The 25,581-nt window shown below is 41.8% G+C and overlaps 1 protein-coding gene across 1 annotated transcript in view; it reads left to right on the forward strand.

The window, feature by feature from the left end:
- The window catches only part of CLRN1 (clarin 1), a 45,472-nt gene that overhangs the window by 14,327 nt on the left and 5,564 nt on the right, over positions 1 to 25,581 (forward strand). Inside the window, exon 2 of the mRNA XM_036753207.1 lies at positions 19,775 to 19,954. Within this exon, the coding sequence (XP_036609102.1) occupies positions 19,775 to 19,954 (180 nt within the window). The remainder of the gene's footprint in view (positions 1 to 19,774; positions 19,955 to 25,581) is intronic.

The raw sequence follows: 25,581 nt of genomic DNA on the forward strand, positions 1-25,581 counted from the left end.
TCAGGAGGGCAGAGTTTATAATCTCAAAGAGGATCATAAACATGTCTGAAAGGTTCGGAACCGCCGGATATAAGAAACTCTCAAAGTAGAAGGCAGAAGAATCAAAACATTTATTTAGGCTCCACAGTAACCAACCCATGAACCAGAAGCCCCATTTTGATATGTTGGTCATAATCTTCCAGGCCCAATAGGTACGCCTTGAAAGAGTAACCAGGAGGCTACAGAGAAACATGATTGCGTAAAGCAAAATCATGTTTCCCCCTTGATGGTAATAAGATTACCCACTGGACTGAAGTCTTTGTTCAGCTTCCTCCCGTAGATCAGCTCTGCTGCTGGCAGCTCCTGCCTCAGCTGTGTCTGTTTCTGAAACTGAAGCTGCAACTGAAACTGACGATGTAACGGTCGTAACTGCCTCTGTAACGGTCGTTGTAACTGCCTCTGGCTCCAACCGGAAAAGGAAAGAGAGGAAGAATCTTCAAGCTGTCCTCTCCCCTCTTATAGGGTTTCTGACATCATCAAGCTCCGCCCAAATGACCAGGGCCGATTGGTTCCTGAGTTGGCTCCTCCCCCTAGGGTAGACCAGGTTCTGGAGCTAACACCTCCCCTCAGCCAGCCCCATGACTCCCCACACAGGAAGCCGTCTGCCTCCCGGCATGCTCCCCGGGCCTCCTGCCCCGGAAGAGCAAGCCACAGTGTCCAGAGGCTCAATGAGGCAAGCTGAGCCATTCAAAGAAAACAAAAGCCATTATGGCTACATTCCACCCCTTGTTATAGGATACATAATCTAATCAGCCATGTATCCTAGAACATACATTGTGATTCAATTACAAAGGAAACTAAAACATATCATTCATTATAAAGCAAAACATATCATTTGGTGACATTCCTAAACATTGGTTTAACGATTCAAATGCGATCCACCCCTAGATCCCAGCAAAACAATCTCTTCAATCAATCATCCCCAAAACAATTATCAACAATTCAAATGTCCACCCCTAAATCCTTGTATCCATTACATAGGATCAATAATATCATAACAATAAAACAACACAGCAAGGATAACACAAAATAAGTAAACAGAACACTATCATCATTTCCACCCCCCTTGAACGATTGGGGCTCAAAATCTTGGGGTGAGGGGTGAAGGTCTCATTTTCCATAGCTTCTTCATGCTGAAATTGGATGTAGAGATGGCCCTGCCCCCAAAAAGTCCCATTCCAGAGGTCATTTCTTTAACAAGCTGGCAGGAATTCCAAGAATGCTACATGCTTAGGCAGTCACCGGAAAGTGCAGGGTGCTTAAGCCTGAAGGAAACAAAACTAGCAACAAGGTTAGCCAAAACAAAGGACAAAAAGAATAGACAAGTATGGACTATAATTCTTCAAATAAAATCATCTCAAGTTTGGTTGAGATTTCAGTTATGCAAAGATCCAACATCAGAGCCAAACTCAGGTGGGAAATGTTTCTTTTCAAAAGGAACATAATGAGGAAGCCAAGAGGATCCCACCCTAGATATAGACTAAGATTGTCCTCCCAGCCTTTCCCCAAATGTACAAGTTTTCATCCGTTGATCACACAAGGTCACCTTCACTCTGAGTGGCTTGTGGGCTTGCAGGAGCAGTTCTTATTTCCCTATTTCTCGTGTTATCAAGTCCTCTATACATTCTGTATAATTCATTGGTTGGAATTCCATCTATCATTTCAAAACCTACTCCTGCTCTCAATAAAGCAGTAAACATTTCTTTCCTTGTTACTCTCCTTTGGCGCCAAGTTTGCTGGTTATTCACCCTTCTCTCTCGAGGAGATCTATCCCCTCCCCAGTCACCTAAGTCATGTAACTGTAAAATCTTATTTATCACTGTTGTAAGACGGCTCCCTACTTCTCCAAGTAATAAATTCAAAATTAGTTGTTTATAAGCAGGGGGAGCTGTCCTAATTATTAAATTCCTATGAGGCAGTTCCATTGAATCATTGTAATATTTGTCTGCAGTTCCTGTCATAATGGCAGTCTTCATTACCTCCTCCTTTAGTCTCATGATACAATCTCTAAGTGAATACCAGGGTCTGTGCTCAGTGGGCCACATAGAATCAGTAGCATATCTCTTATTGCATCCCACAGCGGCTAATGCCAACAGAGTAGTCCTGCTATCACCATCTCCTTGCTGATGATGTTCCCTAAAAGCTTGTTGAACTAGAGGATCATGGCTGATACCTATGAATCTCATGCAGTCTGTCCCATCTACTGATATTCCACCGGCCCCTTGATCACTGAGTCTTACCATCCAAGATATCAATGGTTCTCCTATTCTTTGGCTGAATCTACTCAAAATATCTGTGACCTCTTGCGGTGAGAAATCTTCCTGAATTTCCCTTGTAACTGAATCTTCACCTCGGGTTTCTGTCTTCCTCCTTTGTATGGGTCGAGCCCTTGTCTGATCATTTAACCATCTCCTATTCTCTGTGTGAGGCACATCCTGAACCCCAGTAGTGTTTTGTGCCTCAGCCGGCTCTTTCTGGGCTGGGTTGAAATGCACTCTGGGCTTTTTTGGTCTCCTGTTGCTCTTAGCCACATTAATAGAAAAGTTCTCATTTGAGTCAGTTTGGTCTTCTGCTATCTGAGATTTCCCTTCTTCCTGTGGGGTAGGAGTGCCCCCATGTCTTTCACTTAATCTCAATCTTTCGTATACTAGCCGGTAGGCTGATAACACTATCCAGCTTTGCCTAGATAGTGATGCCCCTGACTGAATCCCAACTTCTCGTAAACACTTTTCTAAATCCCTAGGATCTCCTCTCCGTAGCCTTGGTTCCCAGTTTTCACAGGGTCCAGCTTTTTTAGCCAATTCTTTTGCTAGGGAGGAATAAAATGGATCCTCCCATCCTGGGATATTTATCTCCTCCTCTGGAATTGTTCTGCTTCTAAATAGAGATCTTATACCTAGCGATCCTGTTCGTGACGCCAAATGTATCAGGAGGGCAGAGTTTATAATCTCAAAGAGGATCATAAACATGTCTGAAAGGTTCGGAACCGCCGGATATAAGAAACTCTCAAAGTAGAAGGCAGAAGAATCAAAACATTTATTTAGGCTCCACAGTAACCAACCCATGAACCAGAAGCCCCATTTTGATATGTTGGTCATAATCTTCCAGGCCCAATAGGTACGCCTTGAAAGAGTAACCAGGAGGCTACAGAGAAACATGATTGCGTAAAGCAAAATCATGTTTCCCCCTTGATGGTAATAAGATTACCCACTGGACTGAAGTCTTTGTTCAGCTTCCTCCCGTAGATCAGCTCTGCTGCTGGCAGCTCCTGCCTCAGCTGTGTCTGTTTCTGAAACTGAAGCTGCAACTGAAACTGACGATGTAACGGTCGTAACTGCCTCTGTAACGGTCGTTGTAACTGCCTCTGGCTCCAACCGGAAAAGGAAAGAGAGGAAGAATCTTCAAGCTGTCCTCTCCCCTCTTATAGGGTTTCTGACATCATCAAGCTCCGCCCAAATGACCAGGGCCGATTGGTTCCTGAGTTGGCTCCTCCCCCTAGGGTAGACCAGGTTCTGGAGCTAACACCTCCCCTCAGCCAGCCCCATGACTCCCCACACAGGAAGCCGTCTGCCTCCCGGCATGCTCCCCGGGCCTCCTGCCCCGGAAGAGCAAGCCACAGTGTCCAGAGGCTCAATGAGGCAAGCTGAGCCATTCAAAGAAAACAAAAGCCATTATGGCTACACCTCAATGGAGGCCAAGGGGAGAGTTTTTGTTGAAAAGGGCAGCCGGGCAGTGGCCAATCTTCAGGAAGGCGCTTCTACCCCCTAGCATGGCTCTGAATGGTGGCCACGCTGGAAGGGAATTCTCCAGGAACATTCAGGTGAAACAACTGAGCAATGCTTCAGTCTTGAGGTCCTTGTCTAATTGCATGGAGCCATACATTCCAGGGAATGATGGGAAGTTGCCTTTGACACTAGGGAGTACTCACCTGCCGGGACTCCACTTTCTGCTATCAGTCTTTCTGCTAAGGGCATGGATAGAGGCTTCCAGAACCCAAATTCGTCCTTTTTTGCATCTTAGGCAAGTATCATAATATGGGCCTGCCTTTGATGGAGGGCAGGAGGGAAAGATGAATGGATATGTGGCAGCACATATCCCACGGGGCCAAGAAGTTTACAGCTTAGTGAGGGGATCATATACCTAGCAATAGGGTCTCTAGGTCAGAGGGGCATGGGTGAGCTTTTTCCATGTAATTCCCAATTGTTTTCCAGAAAGTTGGACTAGAGACGGAACTATGGGGAGAGGCAGGTGAGGACTGAGCAAAGAAAAAACTCTCTTGGGAGGAGATGGGACACCATCTGATAGCTTCCTATTTTAACCAATTATTCTTGCTAACTAGATTCTAAACTCAGTTGTTTCTGTGATGCTGAAAGGCTTGAGCACTGTCAGCACCTTGTAAACTTTGGTACTCTGAGACAAAGTCCCAATTGCCTCTTGCTTAGGTATGACCCGGATGCTACAGCTCCAAGTTAACAGAGCAGAACAGATGGTGCAGCAAGATGCCTTCCCACGTGGGGTCACCCAGAAGTCTGAGCACTCATGTAATGGATTTCCAGAGGCCAGCCATATCCTAATCATTTATCTGTGCTCCTTTTGAAGGGACTAACAGGGGTGCTTCCTAGAGGCATGCCATCAGTCCAGGTCTGTGAACAGATTATTTCAGACAAGTCATTAGTGAGAATGACCAAGAAATTACAGGAGGGAGATTGAAAAGGGAATGGGGATAATATATCAGGCACCAAGCAAGGTCTGTGACAGGTATCACATAAGAAATTAATATATGTACAAGTACCCAAAGATGCAGGGATGCAGGTGACAATCACCGCCTGCTTAGAATTCTATAAAAGAATCTTAGAATTGGAGAGTTTAAAAATAATGGGAAAATAGGCTGCTTTCCTTAAGAAAGAGTCTTCATGTAGCCCTCTGACCAGTTAGTGCTTAGAATAATAGAATGTTAGAACCAGGAAGACCTTCGAGGTCAACTTAGCCCATCTGCTCATTTATAGTCATCAGCCAAGGTTCTTTGCCTCCCACATCTGATCTCAATGAAAAATTAGAGGTCTGGACCCCTACAACCCTTAAATTTCCAAAAGAAGCATTTGTGACTGAGAACACAATTCTTCTGTCAAAGGAGCATTAGGCTTTTGTGGACTGTTCAGGTATGAAGCCCCAGATTCTGCAGAGTGTTTCCTTTTATTTGAATGAAATGTTATATTGAAAGAACATTAGACTGTCAGGAGACCTGGGTTCTAGCTCAAATCTACCACTAGCTTGATGTGTGACTTTGGTGAATCCTTTTATTTATTCATTCTCAATCACTGACCCTGATCTAGCCCAGCCCCTGCAGACATCAGCCAGGTAATTGGTTCCTGTGGATGATCAGCCGGGCACCCACTTCTACAGGGCTGTAGCACCAGCTTCCTGAGCAGCTAGGGGACCCAGTGGGCAAAATTCTGATGACCCACAAGGCACAGTTCTTGCCACCAAAGTCCTTGGCATCGTCAAATGATTCAATATCACAAACAAATGGCATTCTCTCAGTGGCAATTATGTTTTAAATAATGCATCACTATCTGTTTGGCTGCTGCCCTCTGAGGACCATGGGGCCAGTCCATCTGACTTGTGGTTGAGACTTCCTATTTGTTAGAATGCGCACTCTTTGAGAGTTTGTATGTCCAGCATCTGGCCAATCCATCATACATAATAAGCACTTAATAAATATTTTTTATTGTCCATCATTCATTCATTCCTACGTTCAAGGCATTGTGCTAAGAATACAAAGGCTAAATGACAAATCATCCCTCCCTCCCCTCAAGGAGAGTATATTCTTGGGGGGAAAGGGTAGAACATTGACAAAGATGACTAAGTGGGCAGCTGGGTGGTACAGCGACTAGAGTGCCAGAGTTGGAATTAGGAAGACTCATCTTCCTGAGTTTGAATCTGGCCTCAGATACTTCCCAGCTGGGTGACCCTGGGCAAGTCACTTAACCCTGTTTGCTTCAGTTCATCATCTGTAAAATGAACTGAGAAGGAAATGGCAAACCACTCCAGGGTCTTTGCCAAGAAAACCCCAAATAGGGTCATGAAGAGTCAGATATGACTGAACAACAGCAACACGACTAAATGTAACCTGCCTTTGGGTCTTGTATAATAGTGCAAGATAATTAATAATAATTAATAATTATAATACTGCAAGAGAGGAAATACTGCTGGCAACTGGGGCAGATGTTCTTAACCTTTTGTATGCCAGGGACCCTTTTGGCAGTTTGAAGAAACCTATGACACCTTCTTAGAATGATGTTTGAAAATGCATCAGATTTGAAGAGAAATTTGAAACTCAAAATAAAATATTAATTTTTAAAAAGAAAATACATAAAAAATTACAAAGTTATAAAAATATATTTTTAAATGTTCCTGGATCCCAAGTGAAGAGCCCCTGACTTAGTCAGGACCATATAAAGATTCTCATGGGAGGTAGTGCCTGAATGTCTGTCCCATGTCTGAGCTTCATTTTCCCATTCTGCTAAATGAAGGGGGTGGATGAATCATTCAATTTCCCCTCAGCTCTGATATTCTGATTCTGTTGTGACCCCAAACTCTAATGCCTTTGACTTGGATATAGCATTATACCATCCTCAACTAACTGGATTATCCTCTTTATGAGATTGAACCACTCCCTTTTCCCACCAAAGTCATAGTTGTCACCCAAATGATAGCCAAGTATACTATGGAGGGAATGGGGGAGGTCAGAGGGATTTGAAAACATTAGTACAAGCTTTGCTAAAAAGTTGCAAAAGGGACAGCAGCATCCGAGGGTGCAAGGTCAGAGGAAGGTAAGATTTAGAACCAGAAGGAATATAATGCTGGCATTGATTTTAGTAACTGAAAAGTTAGGTATCTGCCCCCCTTCAGATTCATTTAACCTTTCATGGTATAATTCAATCATTTCTCAGAAAAGTCAATAAATAATTCATTCTTGTAATTTTTATTCATTAAACAATTCAGTTCTAGAAACATTTATTAAGCACCTAGGAGGCAGCCTGGAATAGCGCAAAGAGTGTTAGACCGATTATCAATAATGCCGGGTTCAAACCCTGCCTTTGACACTTACTAGATTTGTGACATGAACAACACATGGGTCATAGAATGAGAATTGGAAGGGACCTGAGAGGCCATCTGTTCCAACAGAGAGAATTTTGATGACTTGCCACTTTGTAAGCCTCTTATTCTGCATTGGCAAAATGAGGATGGTAACAGCACCAACCTCACAGGATTGTTGTGAGGATCAAATCAATCAATGAATCAGTCCACAAGCATTTATTAAGTATGTACTATATGCCATAGAAAATAGTGACATTACATTAAGGACTTTGCAAACCTGAAAGTGCTATAGAAGTAAAAGCTGTTATTTTTTGCTATTGAACAATCAAAGTAAGGAGCTCTGATGAGGACCTTCCTTTGCTTATCTGTATCATACCTTCTTGGCAATATAAGAGTCTTAGAGAGCTTCCTGAAACTCCCAGGGGCTAAGTGACTTGCCCACAGTCACGTAGCTGGTTTGTGTGAAGGCATAGCATGGACCCTCTATCCATTAGGACATCCTGCCTGTCATGCCAATCATGATGCTAAGGGTTGGAGATACAAAGACCGAAAAATGGACACACAATCCCTAAGCCAAGAGGTGTAATGAAAGGTGTGGAGTATAGTGAGGGAGAAGGGGAGACCCAGACAAGGTCCTCTAGGAAGAAGTAAGGAGAAAGAGGAGCCTTTCATCTGAGGTGATCAGGGAAGGCTTCATGGAAGAGGTGGTACTGAGGCTGAGCCACATTTACAAGAAATAAGGTTTCTGTAGAAATTCCTACTGAGGTTGTAATCCCCAGAAACCTCTGAAGATTTTCAGATGAGTGGTTGTCTAACCAGCCCTCGCCCATCTTTTATTTCTGAAGTCCATTTCTTGTGACCAAGTGGAAAGCATTACATGGATTCCTATTACATTCTTCTCATTCAGTCTAGTGTTCTATCCCTTTGTGACCTTTGGGTTCTTGATTTTGCCACCTAGTATCATCTCCAGGTTTGATAAGCATGCCATTGATGCCTTTATGTCATTGGCACAGATGTTAAACAGCACTTGGCTGTAACATAGATCCCTGAAGCAGTCACTGGAGATGTTATTCCAAATTGACATAGAACCATCAGTTCTGAATCCAGTTAATTGTCCTGCTGTCTAATGCACATTTCACCATCTTTTTCACAAGGATGACATGAAACATTTGATCGCATGCTTTGCTAAAATCTAAATAAACTTTATCCGCAGCATAGTCCTAATCTTCCAGCTTAGGAATCTTGTCAAAAATAGACATAAAGTGAGTCTGGCAGGACTGTTCTATATGAAGCCAGGTTGGTTCTTTGTGATTGCTGCTCCCTTTTCTAGATGTTCATTAGCCATCCCTTTAATAATACATTCTAGAATTTTGCCAGAAACCGAAGTCAGGCTCAGTGAATTGTAGTTTGCCGATAATTCCATTCCTTTTCTTGAAAATCAAGATAACTTTGGACCTCACTCATTGTCTGTGATCTTCCCATTGACTGTGTCTCAGCAGTCATATCCTCTGGTTCTTTGAGTACCCCAAAATGGAGTTCATCAAACCCAGGGGATTTGATTTCATCAAGACCCTCTCCTACTATTTAATTAATTATATTGGGTAACAATTCCCAATTAGTTATTTTTGTTCTGATCTTTCCAGTGCAAAGGTCATTCTCCTTGGCTAAGAAGACAGAAGCAAAATGAAGGAAGCAAAGGACTGGGAGTGTCACAGAAGCCCCAGGGAGCATGGAGTAGGTGTTTGGTATTGTTGTATACTACAGGAAAGTCAGGAAGGATGAGTAGTAAGAGAAAGCCATAAGTCGATGATTACCTTTTAGAAGACAGTTTCAGCAAAGTCTTGGGACCAGAGGCCAATAAGGGGTTGAAGAGTGAATAAGTAGCATGGTTTTGGAGACAATGAGCATGTTAGTATAAAGGAAAGCGTTTCCCCCCATTTTTTAAACGGAAGGGGATATTTGAACATGTTTACAGGTAGCAAAAAAAAAAGAACAGTAACTATGAAGAGTTTGGAGTTGGAGGGAGAGAGTTATCAATAGGGCAAGATCCTAAAGAGTGTGGGAGGAGAAGAGATGGAGGGAATATGTAGCTGAATTGGAACATCCAGCTCACCTTCTGGGAGGAGAGATAAAAAGAGAAAGAAGTTTTGGAGGCATAGAGAGGGCGAGCTCATGGTGAACAGCCTTAATCTTCAGTTAAGTAGGAGGCAAGGTCATTTCCTGAGGCTGTATGGTGTGGGTAGAGTTGGAGGCCTGAAGGGTTTTCAGACAGATGCTGTGAAGATTGTGATTCTCAATCAAAGATAGATGAGAAGAATGCTATGGAGCCTTGAGGTCAAGTTGTGTTAAATGATAGGAATTTGTTGCATGGTTTCTTGACTTCCTCCAGCATGTTTAGCAGCCAGGAAATAGGAGTAGAAAAGGCAGATGGTGGGAGTGATCCAGGACTCAGAATTGGTAGGAGGTGAACAGCATAAAGACAAAGTGGCAGGAGAGACTGGAGGGCAGGAGATGGTGCCATGTTGAGCTGACTAATTACAGGCTTGAGACCATGAAGGGGCAAATGTGAGGGTGCCACAGGGATGATACAGGGCACCACTGGGAGAACAGGAGGATACCAAGGGACCAAAAGTCAAAAGGAAGACAAGTGCATTTAATCACTGCAGCTGCTGCCCCTCTTTCTAAACTGGACCCACCAAGAGCCTGCTTCGGAGGCGTTAAGTTCTACACTGCCTGAAACAGTGCATCCTGCCTTGGCCGTTTTCTCCACTTGATACCACAGCAAACCCTGCCTTTAAGTGCTTTCTCAAAGAATTATAATCAAATCATTGCCCGTGGAAAGAGTGGTTATGGACTGCTCTGTTATTCTAGTCATAATCTTTGTGACTTCCCAATCCATCACTCCTTTCCCAGGCAAACAGGCTTCCAAATATATTGTCTCCTCCTTTAGAATGGAAGCTCTTTGAGGGCGAGGACTCTTTGACTTTTGTATTTGCATCATGAGTACTTAGCACAATCATTTGTTCATTCATTCATGCACACATGCATGTATGCATTCATTTGTAAGATCATTGTATCAAAGAAAAAATATTAATACTGTCAGGAATTAGTCTGCCACCAGTTTGCCAGAAACAATTTTATTTAATTTTAGATTAACCTAATTCCAGGTCATTTCTGACTTAGAGGGAGAACTGTCTAGTATGGTGGAGTTTTCCCTTGCCCTCTGACATGTCTCTGCCCCAAGACAATTTTAAGTAATATTTATAGGAATCAAAGAAAGAAAATCAAGATGCGTAACAATATAATTCTCAGTGAACATATCATAAAAACCATCTCTCTCTCTCTCTCTCTCTCTCTCTCTCTCTCTCTCTCTCTCTCTCTCTCTCTCTCTCTCTCTCCCTTCATTTTGGAACCCTCTCATTGAAGAGTCAATGGGGTTTCTTCCTCAGATGTACATTGAGACTCTAAATTGAATAGGAAGTCAATGATGAAACTACTTTTCTACCTTTTTCCTCATCATTTCCTTCATTCCAGAGTCAGAGAAAGGAGTTTGTTCTCAGATGGGTCCATGTCCTGAGCTCATAGAGGGGTGGGAAAAGACAATGATTTTATTTAGACAAGAGGTACTCTGTTAAAATTCTGCTTACCACCCTTAATCTAGTCACCTAATTAAATTATATAATATTTGTAAAGTCTTTGGACAACCCTGGCACATAGTTGGCACTTAATAAATTTGTGTTTCCTTCTCCCCTTCCCTAATGAAAGGCATTTTTTCTCCTTTCATTAAGACCTATCCCACCTCCAAACTGGGAAATTAAGGAAAGAGCTTTTTATTAGGCTAAAGAAACTATTATCTTAAATTATTTTTAGTATTGCAAATTATGGGTTTTTTATTTGCTTCGCCACAATAGAACCACAGATTTAGAACTGAAAGAAAACTTAGAAGGTCATTGAGTGCAACACCCTTATTTTTATAGATGAGGAAAATGAGGTATACAGAGGTTAAGTGTCTTGTCCAGAATTATCCCACTAGCAACTGTCCAAGGAAGGCTTTGGACCCAGACCACTCTGAAAACAAATCTTGTACCCTTTCCACTACAATTTAGGTGAAATAAGATGGTAGGAGAGCTGAAAAAAAGATTGGAATCTCTGATCAGAAAGGAAAATTTCAGAGTTCAGGATGAGTTTGGGGCCAATGATAGATTCTTAGCTCCTACCTCCCTAATTGGTGGCTGAGGTAGAGGAGTCACCAAGGTCATTGGGGTTGAGGTTGAATTGTGTAGCCATAATGCTAAAACTGTAATCACTGGAAATATTGAAGTTACCAATAATAAAGGCCATAGTTGAGAGGAGAGGAAGACTATGAAACAGCTACTGAACTCATTGAGGAAGGAAGGAGAGTATGGTAGATAATAGCAACAAGGATCCACACACCAGATAGAAGGAAAATGGTACGAAAATCAAAAGAGGACAAGTTGCTGATCATGACTGAGGAGGGAAGATCTTAAAATGGCAGGGATGAACAAGGAGTATGGTGGTTCTTCCTCTTGGCCTTGGGTGGGGAGGTTCAGGGATGGGAAACCTTGAGAGACAGAATGGCCAGTACTGAAGATTCAGTGTCTTTAGAAGAAGAAAGCCAGTGTCAGCAGCTGGAAGGCCTATAAGAAGGAAAGGTCAAAGGGAAGCTGGACCATAGACTGAGAGCTCCAGAAGGCACAGTGAAACCCATAGCAGAACAAGGACTGGGGTCAGGCTGAGATGATCTGGAGAGGGACTGAGGTTTGCTGGAGGGATAACAGATGAAAAGAATTTTCTTCTCCAGAGAGGAAAACTGATTGCCGATTGGAAGAGCCAGAGGGAAGAATCCTCCAGCCATAGGGGAGAGAGAATTACCAGTCCTTAGAAGCTTGCAGAGTAAATCATCCCTGAGGTTCTAATTAGGCTGTTGGTGTGAAAAAGCCTGGGCCAGCAGCATTTCCCAGGTGGATTCTTTTCAGCTAATTGCATCAGGACAGGAAAGGCCAGAGAGAGAATAGGAAGAGAGAGGAGCTGAGGTTTCTGTCCTGAAGTCTGTGGTATAATGCCTTGTCCACTCTGCCTTTTGTGCACCTTTCACATGGATCCCTTCCTCCCTACTCACAGGGACATCAGACTAGTCTGAACCCTTCTCATCTTGATCTCTCTGCCTCTAATCTCTGTCCTCTCCAAACCACACTCCTCCACGTAACTGCCCAAGTGATATCGCAAGTTGGACCGGCACGGTCCATCCCATACTCAAAGTTCTAGGTTCTCCCTGTTACCTAGAGGGTCAAGTCCAAATTCCTCTGGCATTTTAAACCCTTCTCATCCCTGGCCCCAACCTACCTTCCCAGCCTCATATTCTCCTCCCCACTTTATGCACACTACTGCCAAGCCAAACTGGCTTCCTCCCCCTTCTTTTTGCATTTCTTCTCTGGTCTCTGGGCTTTAGGGATATACATGCTAAAATCCCTTAAAATCCCTAGTTTCCTTCAAAGCCCAGCCCATGGGATGCTTTCTCCATAAGGCCCCTCCAGATTTATTTCCTCAGATGCTAGGGCCTCCCCTCCAAGATTTCCTTGTCTTTATTTGCATATATATTTAATTATATAAATGCTGTCCCTACCCTGCCCTCCACGCTAATAGAAGAGAAGCACTTTGAGAGCAATGTCTGGTTTGCTTTCGTCTGTAGCTAAGTCCCGAATCAGGCAGCTAGGTAGCATAGTGGATAGAGTGCTGGGCCTGGAGTCAGGAAGACTCGTCAAATCTGGCCTCAGACACCCACTAGTTGTGTGACCTTGGGCATGTCACTTATCCCTGTTGCCTCAATTTCCTGGAGAAGGAAGTGGCAAACCACTCAAGTGACTTTGCCAAGAAAACCCCAAAAGGGGTCACAGGAGTTGGACAGTACTGACCAACAAAGTCCCCAGCACTTAGTACAGGATCTAGCTCATAGTATTTACTTAATTGACTGACTGATTGTGAATGGTGAAGGATGTCTCTGCTGATGGGCCCTCCCAGACAAATCCCTTCAATTAAGGGTCAATCTAGATATTTATCAATTCACTGTGACATGCAAGGCAAGATGGGGGTCTACAAGAGTGATCCTGACCTCATGGATAGATAACACTTATTCAAATACTGTTATAGGACATTCCAGCTTGGGTCCCTATTAGTGTGAATAATGAAATAAATGCATTATTTTATTTCACATTGCTTATTTCCATGGAGTTTGAACCAATAACTTGTTTTTATAAGTAACTTTGAATAGTGTGAGTTTGAATACTTGGGACCACCTCATTAGATTCCTTATTCACGCTAATGGGGATCTAGGTGTATGTGAGAAGTATCATAAGATAGAGCAGGATGCACTATTGATATTCACACTAATGGGGACTTAGCTGATTTGACTTTCAGTTGTACTGTATAGAAATGGCTTCATGGAGCAGGTAGTATCAGCCTTGGGCCTTGATAGATGAATACTTAATCATGAAGGCAGACACGATTCAATGAGGTAGCAAGATGCCACTCTCAATAAGACAAGGGACCTTAATCTGTTTTGTGTCATGGAGCCTTTTGGCAACCTAATGAAGCCTGTGGATCCTTTCTCAGATTAGTGTCTTTTAAAAAAATTAATAGTCAAATAAATGCTATATTTCAGTTAGAGGTAAGTGAAAATAAAGATATATCTATATTGATATTGATAGTAACATAGATATAAATATTTCCCATCCAGGTTCATGGACCCACTACAAGTGTGTCTACAAGTCAAAGGAAGTTATTTATTATTTTAAAAGGGTGAATAATGTTACCACTGCCATACTGTATTTCTCTATGTGGTATTTTTTCCCCTTCTGCCTACCAGTGTGCTTGTCTCCCCAAACCTACTACTCCCTTGCAAAATTTCTATCTACCCAAAGACCTCTTGGGGTCCCTGAACTCAGGTTAAGGACCCCTGTTGTAATAATGAATTTCTCCTGGAGGCTGATTAAAGGTCATACCATAAAAGCAGTAGCTAAGCAGGATATCTGCTTATCATCAAGGAGACCGGACCTTCTCATAGGAATCAACTGGCACAAGAGGTATTTCCCATTTTGATAGTTTTATATCAAATAGATTTAAAAGCTATTCAAATCCTTGGCCCTTTAGGGGGAAGCTCCCTTTTACTCCTTATAAGTCTAAGCATGTTTTTCTGTACCCTTCCTTCAGTAGGAGTTACTTTTATCATTCTAGGATCTGGGCCAATGATCCTAGACTCTGATTAGATTATCCTGTGAATATATTCTTAGGGAGAGGAAACATTTCTGGTCATGGCTCCATAGCAGCAGCAGCATTATATGGTTGTAAGGTTTACAAAGTATTTTACAAGTATTATATAGTTTGTTAATAATAAGTATATTATTATACCACATAATTGTAAGGTTTACAAAGTACTTTACAAGTATTATATAATTATGCACATAATTATATAATTAATTATAATTAAAAATAAGTATATTATTATACCACATAATTTTGAGGTTTACAAAGTACTTTACAAGTATTATATAATTATAATTATGTATATATAATTAATTATAATTGATAATTTTAAGGTTTACAAAATACTTTACAAGTATTATATAATTATAATTATGTATATATAATTAATTATAATTGATAATAAGTATATTATCATACCACATAATTTTAAGGTTTACAAAGTACTTTACAAGTATTATATAATTATAATTATGTATATATAATTAATTATAATTAATAAGTATATTATCACACCTGATAATTTTAAGGTTTACAAAGTACTTTACAAGTATCATATCATTTTGTTCTCACAACAAACCTTTGATGAAGATGCTATTAGTCTCTCCATTTTATAGATGAGAAAACTCAGGCACAGAAAGGTTAAGTGACTTTCCTGGGGTCACACAGCTAATAAGGGTCTGAGGCTCCGTTTAAACGAATTCTTCCCGACTTCAAATCCAACCCTCTATCTAGTGAGCCACTTGACTGTCACTGTTTGCTTCCAGGCAAGGGAGAGAGACCTCAGGGACCATCTTGAGCTAGCCCAGGTCCCCTGAGGCAGAGGAAAAGAGGAAACAGACCATAGACTCTACTAGTAAGCAAGTGATAGATATGTTTCTGGGGCTTTCCTGCCCCTCCATTCCTTCATTAGAGACTAGTACCCAAGGAAGAAACCATTCCCTCAGATATAATTCAAGGGAGGAGAAGGGTCAAGGTCAATATTTGTTTTTAGAAAGAGAGATGAGCACATTGGTGGGCAGAGGGGAAAAATATGCCAGGTAGAGAAATACAATATGGTGGTAGGGATATCGTTCACCCTTTTAAAAGAAGGAATACCTTCCTTTGACTTGTAGATAGCTGACCAGATAATTAGAACAGCAGACCTCATAGGGATGATCAGGCTAATACAAGATTCAAAAACACATGGGGAAAGACCCAAGTCCCCTGCCCATTTTGCATGCTGGGGCTAAAAAAATAAAAAGAAAAAGCCACCCAACTCTTGTTTCTAAAATATCTAATAAAACCCCAGACCAAGCTTGCTCAAATGACTTCTCCCTGGGCTTCTCTGGATGTTCCTCATTTAGCCTCAGGCAAAGAGAGGCATGTCAGGGAAAAGACAAATTAGTTTTAATATATCTAGATAGTCATTAGATATCCAGGTATTTTTCATCAGATGAAGTAGCAGCCTGATAAGTAAGCATAACATGAAGCAATTAGTCTCCTGGTGTACAACTTTTTGACGATGAAATTTTCATGGGGATTAAGTATAAAAATGTACATATATTTTAAGCACCTCTATTAACTTCCCAGATGATGAGAGGTCATATGTCATCCTAAGTTGCTCCAGTTTAGTAACACACCCTCAACTTTTGTACAGTTTTAAGTGAGAAATATGGCATAGGATGGCACCCTATGGCATGGGATGTCTACCAGTGGACAAATGGAGGTAGCTTGACTCATCATCACAGGTAGAGGTATAGGGAGAATTAATAGCTGGCCCAGGAAGAGAATTCCACATTAAACCACTGGCATTGTTTCAGAAAATGTACACTCCTGGAGACCAGGAATGGGGCTATTGGGAACAATTAAGCCAGTGGTTTGCCTTTGGATAGAGAGTTGGTATGGGTCAATGGACTCAGGAATGAGGAGCATCCCTGCAGCTGAGCTAGCATACCACTCCTCCTCCTAGATGGCAGTGAAGGCCTCAGTTTAGCCATTTCTCTGAAAAGGGGTTAAAAGATTTAAGACCTCAGAAAACACATATAAGAAGATGATGCTATTTGTACCAAATCAATAGAATCACAGAATCTCAGGGTCAGAAGGGACGTAAGTCAAGGCCAGTGAGGAGTGACCTGCTTGACTTAACCCTCTAGTGATTTTCCCATGAGCCAAAGCAACTCATCCGGAAATTAAGGGAATGACTCATCCGTTGGCTATGTCACATCCTAAAAGGGAACTGGTAGTCACTGCTTTAAGTGTGAATCCACCCTCTTCAGGGACTGAAATGGTAGACCAGAATTTGCCACAGTGTTTTTTGTTTGTTAATTTGTTTTTTGGAGGTGGAATCTTTTTGTAGTTCTGTCTTTGCTATACTTAGTAAATATCCTTTTATAGATGCTAATTTGTATTAGCTGGTTATTAATGATATTGGGAAAATATTAACTAGCAGTGTCACTGGGGAAAATATTCTGGATGGGGGCTCATGAGCAAATATACTAGAGGAACCCAGACAATCCCTTAAAGTTGTTCCAGAACCTTGAAGGGAGAAACAGTAGCCAAACTCGGGACCCAACCTGCCAGTGCAAGGAGAGTTGAGACTTTCCAACCCTCCTTGTACTGGCAGGACTCACACTCAAAGAGAGTGGACTCACCCTTCAAGAAGTAACCACCAATCACTCCCTTGTTTGCGGGACAGGTTGCCTCAGGTTCTGGGTTGGTTCAGTGATGGGCCAAGACATTCAAGTGGCTCCTCACTGGCCTTGGCTGCTGTAGATATGAGCAAGATTCTGGTTATTGGACTTTAGGTGGTTCTTTGAGCCTTTTGAAACTCACATTCTGTCTCTGATACTCATTTTCTGAATATTGGGAAAGAATAAACTCGACAGAGACAAAAAGGAATATGACAGGAAAACATGCCAGGCTATATGGTGACCATGTAGGAGACCAAGCACCTCACAGTATCCCCTCCTCCTTACTCAACAGCTGCCAGGGAGGAGAGAGATTTCATCTGTTCATGCTTTTTGTATGCAACTCAGTTCCAGCTAGGCAGTTGATTAAAAAGCTTTTTGCCACCATGGAGTAAGCTGCCAGGAAACAGACAGAGAATACTTGCACATGCTCTGAATCATTCCTTCTCTGCATACTTCCCAAAGCAGGCTCACCAATCCTTCCAATGGGCTGATACAAGAAAAAGCCTACCACACATGATCCACTGGTCCTCATGCTGCATTTACAACTATCCCTATTAAATTTCATTTTATTCAACCTGGTCTTCTGTTCTATTCTGAGCTGGTCATCCAGCATGTTAGTTAGCCATAGCTCCCAGGCTTGTGTCATCTGCAAATCTGCCAAAGATGCCACCTTTATCTAGGCCTAATAAAAAACATTAAACAGCACAGGGCTAAGCATATCTCTCCTTCCAAGTGTCATCAAATCACTAATGGTTCTTCTCGGGGGTCTTCACCATCAAACCAGTTACAAATCCACCTAATTGTATTATCCCCTTGGTCACATTTCCCTCTTTTCCATAAGAATTCAAGACTTCCCAGCAGTGGGGTTGGATTTTCACTACTGTATCCATATCTCCTTACCTAGTTTCCCTTATAATCAATGATATGTATTTGGGAAATGGATGGCCATGGTCAGATATACACCATGTGGTCATGGAACAAAGTAATGGCAACTGGTTCATACAGAAATCAAGACCATAAAACTTTAGTCTCATTAATAACATGGACTCACCAAGAAAGTCAATCAGACAGAAATAGATAAATCAAGAAATTAGTCCATATGAATGAATAATGCCAATATCTCTAATACTCATTGGTGATGAGGATCTATGTTTCAGGGTTTTTTTTTCCATCTCAATACTTACACAATAAGTACATACCCAACATTCTATGAATAGTCTTAGCAACTTTCAAAAATGTCGCATGCATTTTTGTCAGGTTGCAGGACTGATTTTTGGTTGGTCATTCATCACCTGATATCTGCTAACAATTAATATTTTCCATGAATATCAATATTAATATTGCCATGAATATAGAAATTAAGAATTAATTTGTTATTTCTTCTAGGCAGAAAAAAATCAAATTATTCTTGTCTCAATCATAGCAATTCATTTTCCATAGATCCATGCTACATAAAAAATATTGACAGTTGCTAAAGACTCCTTGCACTTTAAATGTGGTCAAGAAATATGTTTCTGTCAGGCTAAGGGCAAGATCAAAGCCTTCTTTAGTGTTTGAATAGCAATACACTGGAAATGACATTAATAGCTTAAGTCAGAATTTTAATTTTAGAAAATGAAGTGAACTACTGAGAAATGCCATTAAAAATTTCATCATCATGCATAGTGACTGAGATGGGAAAGGGAGCAATTATTTACTGACACAAGGTATGTTCAAGGTCACAGCAGTTTTTCTCTCAAAACTCTTCTTCTAATGGCACTCTTTGTCAGTTTTCAGGGCTGAATTCTTCAAATTATTTGTCCTTAAATATTCTTGTAAATCTGCTTGTAATTACAATTAAAAGAGCATCTCATGTATTTGAAGTCAAGTTAAGTCAATAAGAATTTATTGTTCATCTTCTATGTGCCAAGCATGGAGGGAAGGGGAGGGGAGGGGCAGGGGGGAGAGGGAGGGTGGGGGGAGAACCAGCCAGGAGGCAAAGGAGAAGAAGGAGAGAGTTGCAGGAATGGGACCATATACCAAATTGAGAAGATGGAGTGCCTTGTACAAGCTCAAAAGGGCTTAACGGAGGGGAGGGGAATGGAGGGAAGGGAAATGGAAGGGAGGGGAACAGAGGGAGGGGAAATGAGGGGAGGGGAGAGGAGGGGAAGAAGAAGAAAGGAAAAGAGAAGGAAGAGAAACAGAAGTCACATTTATGTGTCTATGCTACTGTCCTACTATGTTCCACAAACTGTGTTAAACACTTTATAGATATTATCTCATTAATGGGGAAGATAACATACAAATGACTATGTGCAAACAAGATTCATACAGAATAAATTCGAGATAATCTCAGACTGAAATCTTCACCACCTCTCCCAAATACAGACTCCAAGGCACTAGTCCTGTATTTCCTTTCTTCCCTTAATCACTAAGGAATACTGGGAAAGGCTTTTGCAGAAGGTGGGACCTTAGCTGAGACTTGAAAGAAGAAGCCAGCCAGGAGGCAAAGGAGAAGAGAGAGAGAGTTGCAGGAATGGGGAACATACACAAAATTGAGAGATGAAGTACCTTATACAAGCTCAAAAGAACATAAATGGTCCCCAAGGGGAAGAAGGAAAAAAAAAGATTTTACAATGAATTCTGTTTTTAATCCATTGAAAAAAAGACTTCTTCTAATCCTCAGTGTTTTCCTCAATCTTTAGTTTTTCCAGATTTGGTCAAAGCCATCCCAGTGAGCATCCATGTAAATATCATCCTTTTCTCAACAATTCTTATTGTGTTGACAATGGTGGGGACAGCCTTTTTCATGTACAACGCTTTTGGCAAACCCTACGAAACTCTTCTTGGCCCGCTCGGATTGTATCTCTGGAGCTTCGTATCATGTAAGTATTCCATTCTAGGTTCATAGACAAATCTACCTTCCTGTTTTCCATTAAAATGCAAGGTTAATTTTAAGATGCAATATTGCATTCAAGACCATAGCTACTTCAGATAAGTTTACACTAGATGTATCTTGGTAATCCTAAACTGGGGATCTGGGAATTCGTTTTTATCAATCAACCATCAGTGGTCTTTCTTGACTACCTACTATGTGTCCAACACGGAGCCAGGCACTATGATTTAGGAAGATCAGTGAATGCGGAGTCAGGAGACCTGGGTTCAGACCTTGGCTTTCTACTAGTTGGATGACATTGAGTAGGTCATAGGATCATAGAATCACAAAACACAGAACCAGTGATCTAGAGGTGGAAGCAACCTTAGAAATCATCTTGTCCGACGCCCTAATTTTATAAATGAGGAAACTAAGCCCAGAGAGATTAAGTGATGCGGTTTGAACCCAACACCTTTGACTTGTTTTTTTCCCAGTTGTTTCTCTTTCTTGGACACCTCTTCAATACAGCCCCTTCTCTCCAATAACATAGCCATCACCCTAGTTCAACATTTCATTTCAGTCATTTTCAGTTGTATTTCCCTCTTCATGACTCAATTTGGGGTTTTCTTGGCAAAGATATTAGAGTAGTTTGCCACTTTCTTCTCCAGCTCATTTGACAGATGGGGAAACTGAGGCAGACAGGGTCAAGTGACTTGCCCAAGGTCTCACAGCTAGTCAGTGTCTGAGGCCAGATTTTGACTCAGGACAAAGAGTCTGTCTGGCTCCAGGCCTGGCACTTTATCCACTGTACCACCTAGCTGCCCTATGGATGCTTTCATCACCTCTCACCTAGATGACTGCAGTGAGTTATCTACTTATCTAAAACATCACCCCCCCCAACCTTCTCCCCAATCCATCTTCCACATCTCAACCACAAAAGTGGTTTTTCTCAAGCACGGGTCCGATTACCCTCCTCATTCGATAAACCCTGGTGGTTCTCAATTATCCTTAGAAGCAAATACGAACTCTACCATCTGGCTTTTAAAACCCTCCCCTACTTGGGTCCTCACTTCCCTTCCAGTCTTCTTACCTATTTGTTACTCCCTCCACACATGCTTTGATCTCACCATATTTGCATATTCACAGTTCCACTCAGACATCCACAAAGTTCCATCTCCCATGTGAACATGTCCCCTTATGCCTAGAAAGGGCTCCCTCCTCACCTCTGCTTCTTGGATTCCTTGGCACCCTTCAACGCTCAGAGAAAATGCTATTTGATGCAGGAAGTTTAGGCAGCTAGGTGACACAGTAGACAGAGGTCTAGACATGGAGGAAGGCTTGAACTGAAATCCTGTCTCAGTCACTTACTAGCTGTGGATAACCCTGGGCAAGTCGCTTAAACACAATCAGGCTTAGTTCCCACATCTGTATAATGTGGGGATAATACTAGCATCTATCTTGCTACAGTGTTGTGAGGTTCAAACGATACGACATATGTAAAGTGTCTGCAAACCTGAAAGGGATATATAAAGTCTAGCTAGCATTACTGTCCTTATCAAATTCTAGCTATCATGAAGCCTGTCCTGATTCCCCCAGGGGCTAGTGAGCTCCTTCTGCAAACTGCTTTAGATTCGGTTTGTATATATTCCATATAGATTTATTCAAGAGTGTCACCTGAAGGCCAGGACCTAATCACAGAAAAGAGATCAAGAAAGGAGGTGTCGAACCAACTGTAAAAGATGTAGTCAGGCCAAGTGATCCCTATCTGAGGTGTGAATTAATCCCTGGAGTGAATCAGAAAGGAAGAAATTCCATAGCATGAAGAATTATAGGTCATGCCTCAAAGTGACTTTTCAAAGTCAGTTCACTGATTTCAAGAAACAGACTTGAAGAGGAAGAGAACTGCAGGGAAATGGAGAAATATTTGTAAAAATGCTTAACACAGTGGCCGGCATGTAACAGGTGCATAATAAATGCTTGATTCATTCCTTCCCTCCTTCCTTCCCTCGCTCCTTCCTTTCTTCCCTCCTTCCCTTCCTTTCTGTCTTCCCTCCCTCCCTTCCTTCTCTCTCCTTCCTTCCCTTCCTTTCTCCTTACCTTCCTGCTTTATTCCCTTCCTTTTGTCCTTCTGTCCCTTCCCTCTCCATTCCTTCCTTCCTTCCTGCCTGCCTGCCCACCCGCCTGCCTTCCTGATTATATTCAGAGCCATGCATGCCTGACAGCTGAGGTCAGCTACACCTAGGCTTATGGGTTAACCTCTAGACTAAGGTTAGAAACAGACTCGGTGGTGTATAATAATCTTATATGACATTTAAATGGCCCTTAAGGTCTTCAAAGTGCTTTGTGCAGCGGGAGTCGCTCGGCTGGTCTTTCTGATGAGAGATACACCCCAAGCCCCCACTCAGAGCCATTCTAATTTGATATAAGAGTTATCAAAGCTTTCACTGACTAGCAAAAAGAAATTATCACTTTCACCTTCACACCACAATTAACAACAGAATAGGACTTTAGTGGAAGCTGACATATCCAAATTGTTTAAGATGTTAGCAACAGTACTTGGTTGGGGTGGGGTAGGGATAGTGTTTTCTAGACCTGTGATGTCATTCGTGCGATCAGCTCCACACATATCAACAACTCATTTGTAATTTATAATGAAATATTGCAGGAGGGTGGGGGGGGAGGGGACAGGAGCTCTCCTGAAAGGTTAGTCATTTGCCCACAGGTAAAACAGAGACAAAATTTGAACCTAGGTCTTCCTGATTGTAGTATTGATCCTCTATCCACCATGCCACACTTTGTTCCCAGTATTGCAAGTGTATGATGTTAAAATGATAAGTTTAGGGGTCAGGAGGCAACAGTATTTGGGATACCCTATGGCTGATATATAAATATCAATGTGGCCGTCGAAGACCTGGGTTCAGATCCTGACTCTGACATAATGGTTATATTATTGGGATGATGGTGGTGGTGGTGGTGGTGGTGGTGGTGGTAATAGCAGCAGCTAGCATTTGTATAGCGCTTTAAGATTCATAAAGCACTTTACAAATATCTTATTTGATCCTCATTAAAACCCTGGGAAGTAAGAACTATTATTATCCCCGTGTTACACATAAGGAAAAAGAGACAGACAGAAGTTGAGTTACTTGTCTAGGATAACCCAGTTAGTAAATGTCTACAGCTCAATTTGAACACAGGTCTTTCTGACTCCATGTCCAGCCTTCTATCTGCTGCACTACCTAACTGCCTCCTAACTTTAATTCTCAGAATCTCAGCCAAATGTCTACCATTCACAGCAGCACAGCAGGCGCTGATCTACTGTTCCCCAAAAGGAATTCCTAAACCAATGAAATCACAGGGGTGGTGTTCCCCAGCTCTCCCAAATAAACACAAAATATCGTGCATTTGTATGTGTACGTATGTATATGTAAGTGTATATGGATATATATCCATATATAACATAGATGTATGTATGCATTTGTATATGTGTATATAGATATTTATCTATATCTGTAGCTAGCTGTATCTATCTATCCATCCATTCACTTATCTATCTACCAATCTACCTATCCACCCCTATACATATTTATACAAACATACACATGCCTATCTGGTGTCTATGGCAGCTCCTCAAACTTACTGTTTCCAGGGCTGGCCATCTATCCATTCCACCACACAGAATTCCCCAGAGTATCTCACAGACTGTAACAGTACATCCCACTGATGTGGGGCTTTCCTCACAACCACCCAGTGAGGCAGGCAGTACAAATATCATTATCCCCTTTTAGAAAAGTAGAAGAGTCTCAGAGAGGTTACTTGACTTGGCCAGGGTAACATAGCTAGGAAGTGGAAGGGCTGAGATTTGAACTGAGGTCTCCTGACTCCCCATCCAGGGTCTTTCCTATCATACCACACTGCTTATACATATAGGACAGGCGAGTCTCTGGGGAGGAGGGAAGACTAGAAGTATCTATAATGAACTATACAAAGTGAATTAAACGAACTCTTCCCTATCATCCTTTAAAAATGGATGCTGTTGACATTTGTATAATTAATTTTGAATATGCCACAAAATATAATTAAGCGACAAAAAGACAAGAAGATAAGGCACTTTAAAAGAAAGCTTACCTTTTGTCAGTGAAGCTGTCTGTAATAACTGGGCCTCAGTGGCATGAGGCTGCGTTTCTAGACAGCTATTTTAGTGTTCTGAGGGGTGAAGATTTGCATCTTACTTTCCTCTTGGGCCTTCCTGGGAAGCCTCGTATGCTTGGCGGACAAAGAAGGGCAGCATCTGGTGATCAGGAAACAGTGTGAGAAAAGATAGATTAAAAGTGGGCAAAATCACAAACAAAATACAGCCCTGAGAGAAAGCATTTAGCAGAAGAGATGGGAAGCCCTTTAGCCTGAAGTGGGGCTGTGAAGGTGAGGAGAAGGGATTTCATGCTTAGATATGAGGCCCAATTGCAGGGTGAGAGACTGACAGTTCCAGGTTATGGATGCTGGACTTCAGGATAGGGCACTCAAATCATTTCCTTCCAGCCATCCATTAAATGGATGGGATTAGATGATCCCCAGGGTCCTCTTTCCAGCTTGAAAAGTTGGTGATTCTGTGAACCATCCTTGTATGTTTAGCTAACTTTTTACAGGGCTCAATGGGAGACCAGTCACAATTAAAGCCTCCCACTAAGTCTTTCCAATCTTGTGTCACATGACTCCCCTTCATACACTCCTTTTAGCCAAACTGGACCAGTGGATCTTTCCTGGACTCAACATGCCATGTCCCATGCCCAATGGGCACTCCCTCCTCATCTATGCTGGTCAATCCTTCTCTTTCTTCAAGGCTCACCTCAAGTACTGCCTCCTCAATGAAATCTTCCCTGACAGCTAAAACTAAAAGTATTATTTTCCTACTCAAAGTTTCCTTGACCACTGTGTAGCTCTCCTTTCTTCTGGGAGAAATTAATATTACAATATTATATTAACTAATTATTAATTTGTGATCCGTCCTTTTCCTCCCATTTTTGTTAAGACTCCAATCCTGAAAAGGTCAGTCAATCTCAGAAGGTGTAAATGAGTAAGGTAATCTCCATTTGCCACAATACCTATTGAACCCATCCTTGTATGACACACTTGACTCACAGTGGATATTTGTACACTTGTTTAAAAGCCTGTAAAGCCCTTTACATACATTATTCCTTTTGAGCCTCTAACTATCCCCTTGAGGCTAAAGTTATCCTCATTTTACAGATGACAAAACCTCAAGTTAAAGAAGTTAATAATACTAAGAGCTAGAATTTATATAGCAATTTGAGGTTTGCAAAGCACTTTACATGTATCAACTCATTTGATCCACACAACAACCTTGAGAGGTAGGTAACTATCATTATCTCCACTTTTACAGATGAAGAAACTGAGGTTGAAAGTCATGTCCAACTCTTTGTAACCCTCCTTTGGGGTTCCTTCTCCAGCTCATTTTACAGTTGAGGAAACTGAGGTTGAAAGTCATGTCTGACTCTTTGTGACCCCCCTTTGGGATTCCTTCTGCAGCTCATTTTACAGATGAGGAAACTGAGGTAAAACGGGGTCAAGTGGCTTGCTCAGGGTCATACAGCAAAATTTGAACTTAGGTCTTTCTAAGTC

Source organism: Trichosurus vulpecula, chromosome 4 (genome assembly GCF_011100635.1).
Source record: "Trichosurus vulpecula isolate mTriVul1 chromosome 4, mTriVul1.pri, whole genome shotgun sequence".
Taxonomy (NCBI): Eukaryota; Metazoa; Chordata; class Mammalia; order Diprotodontia; family Phalangeridae; genus Trichosurus; species Trichosurus vulpecula.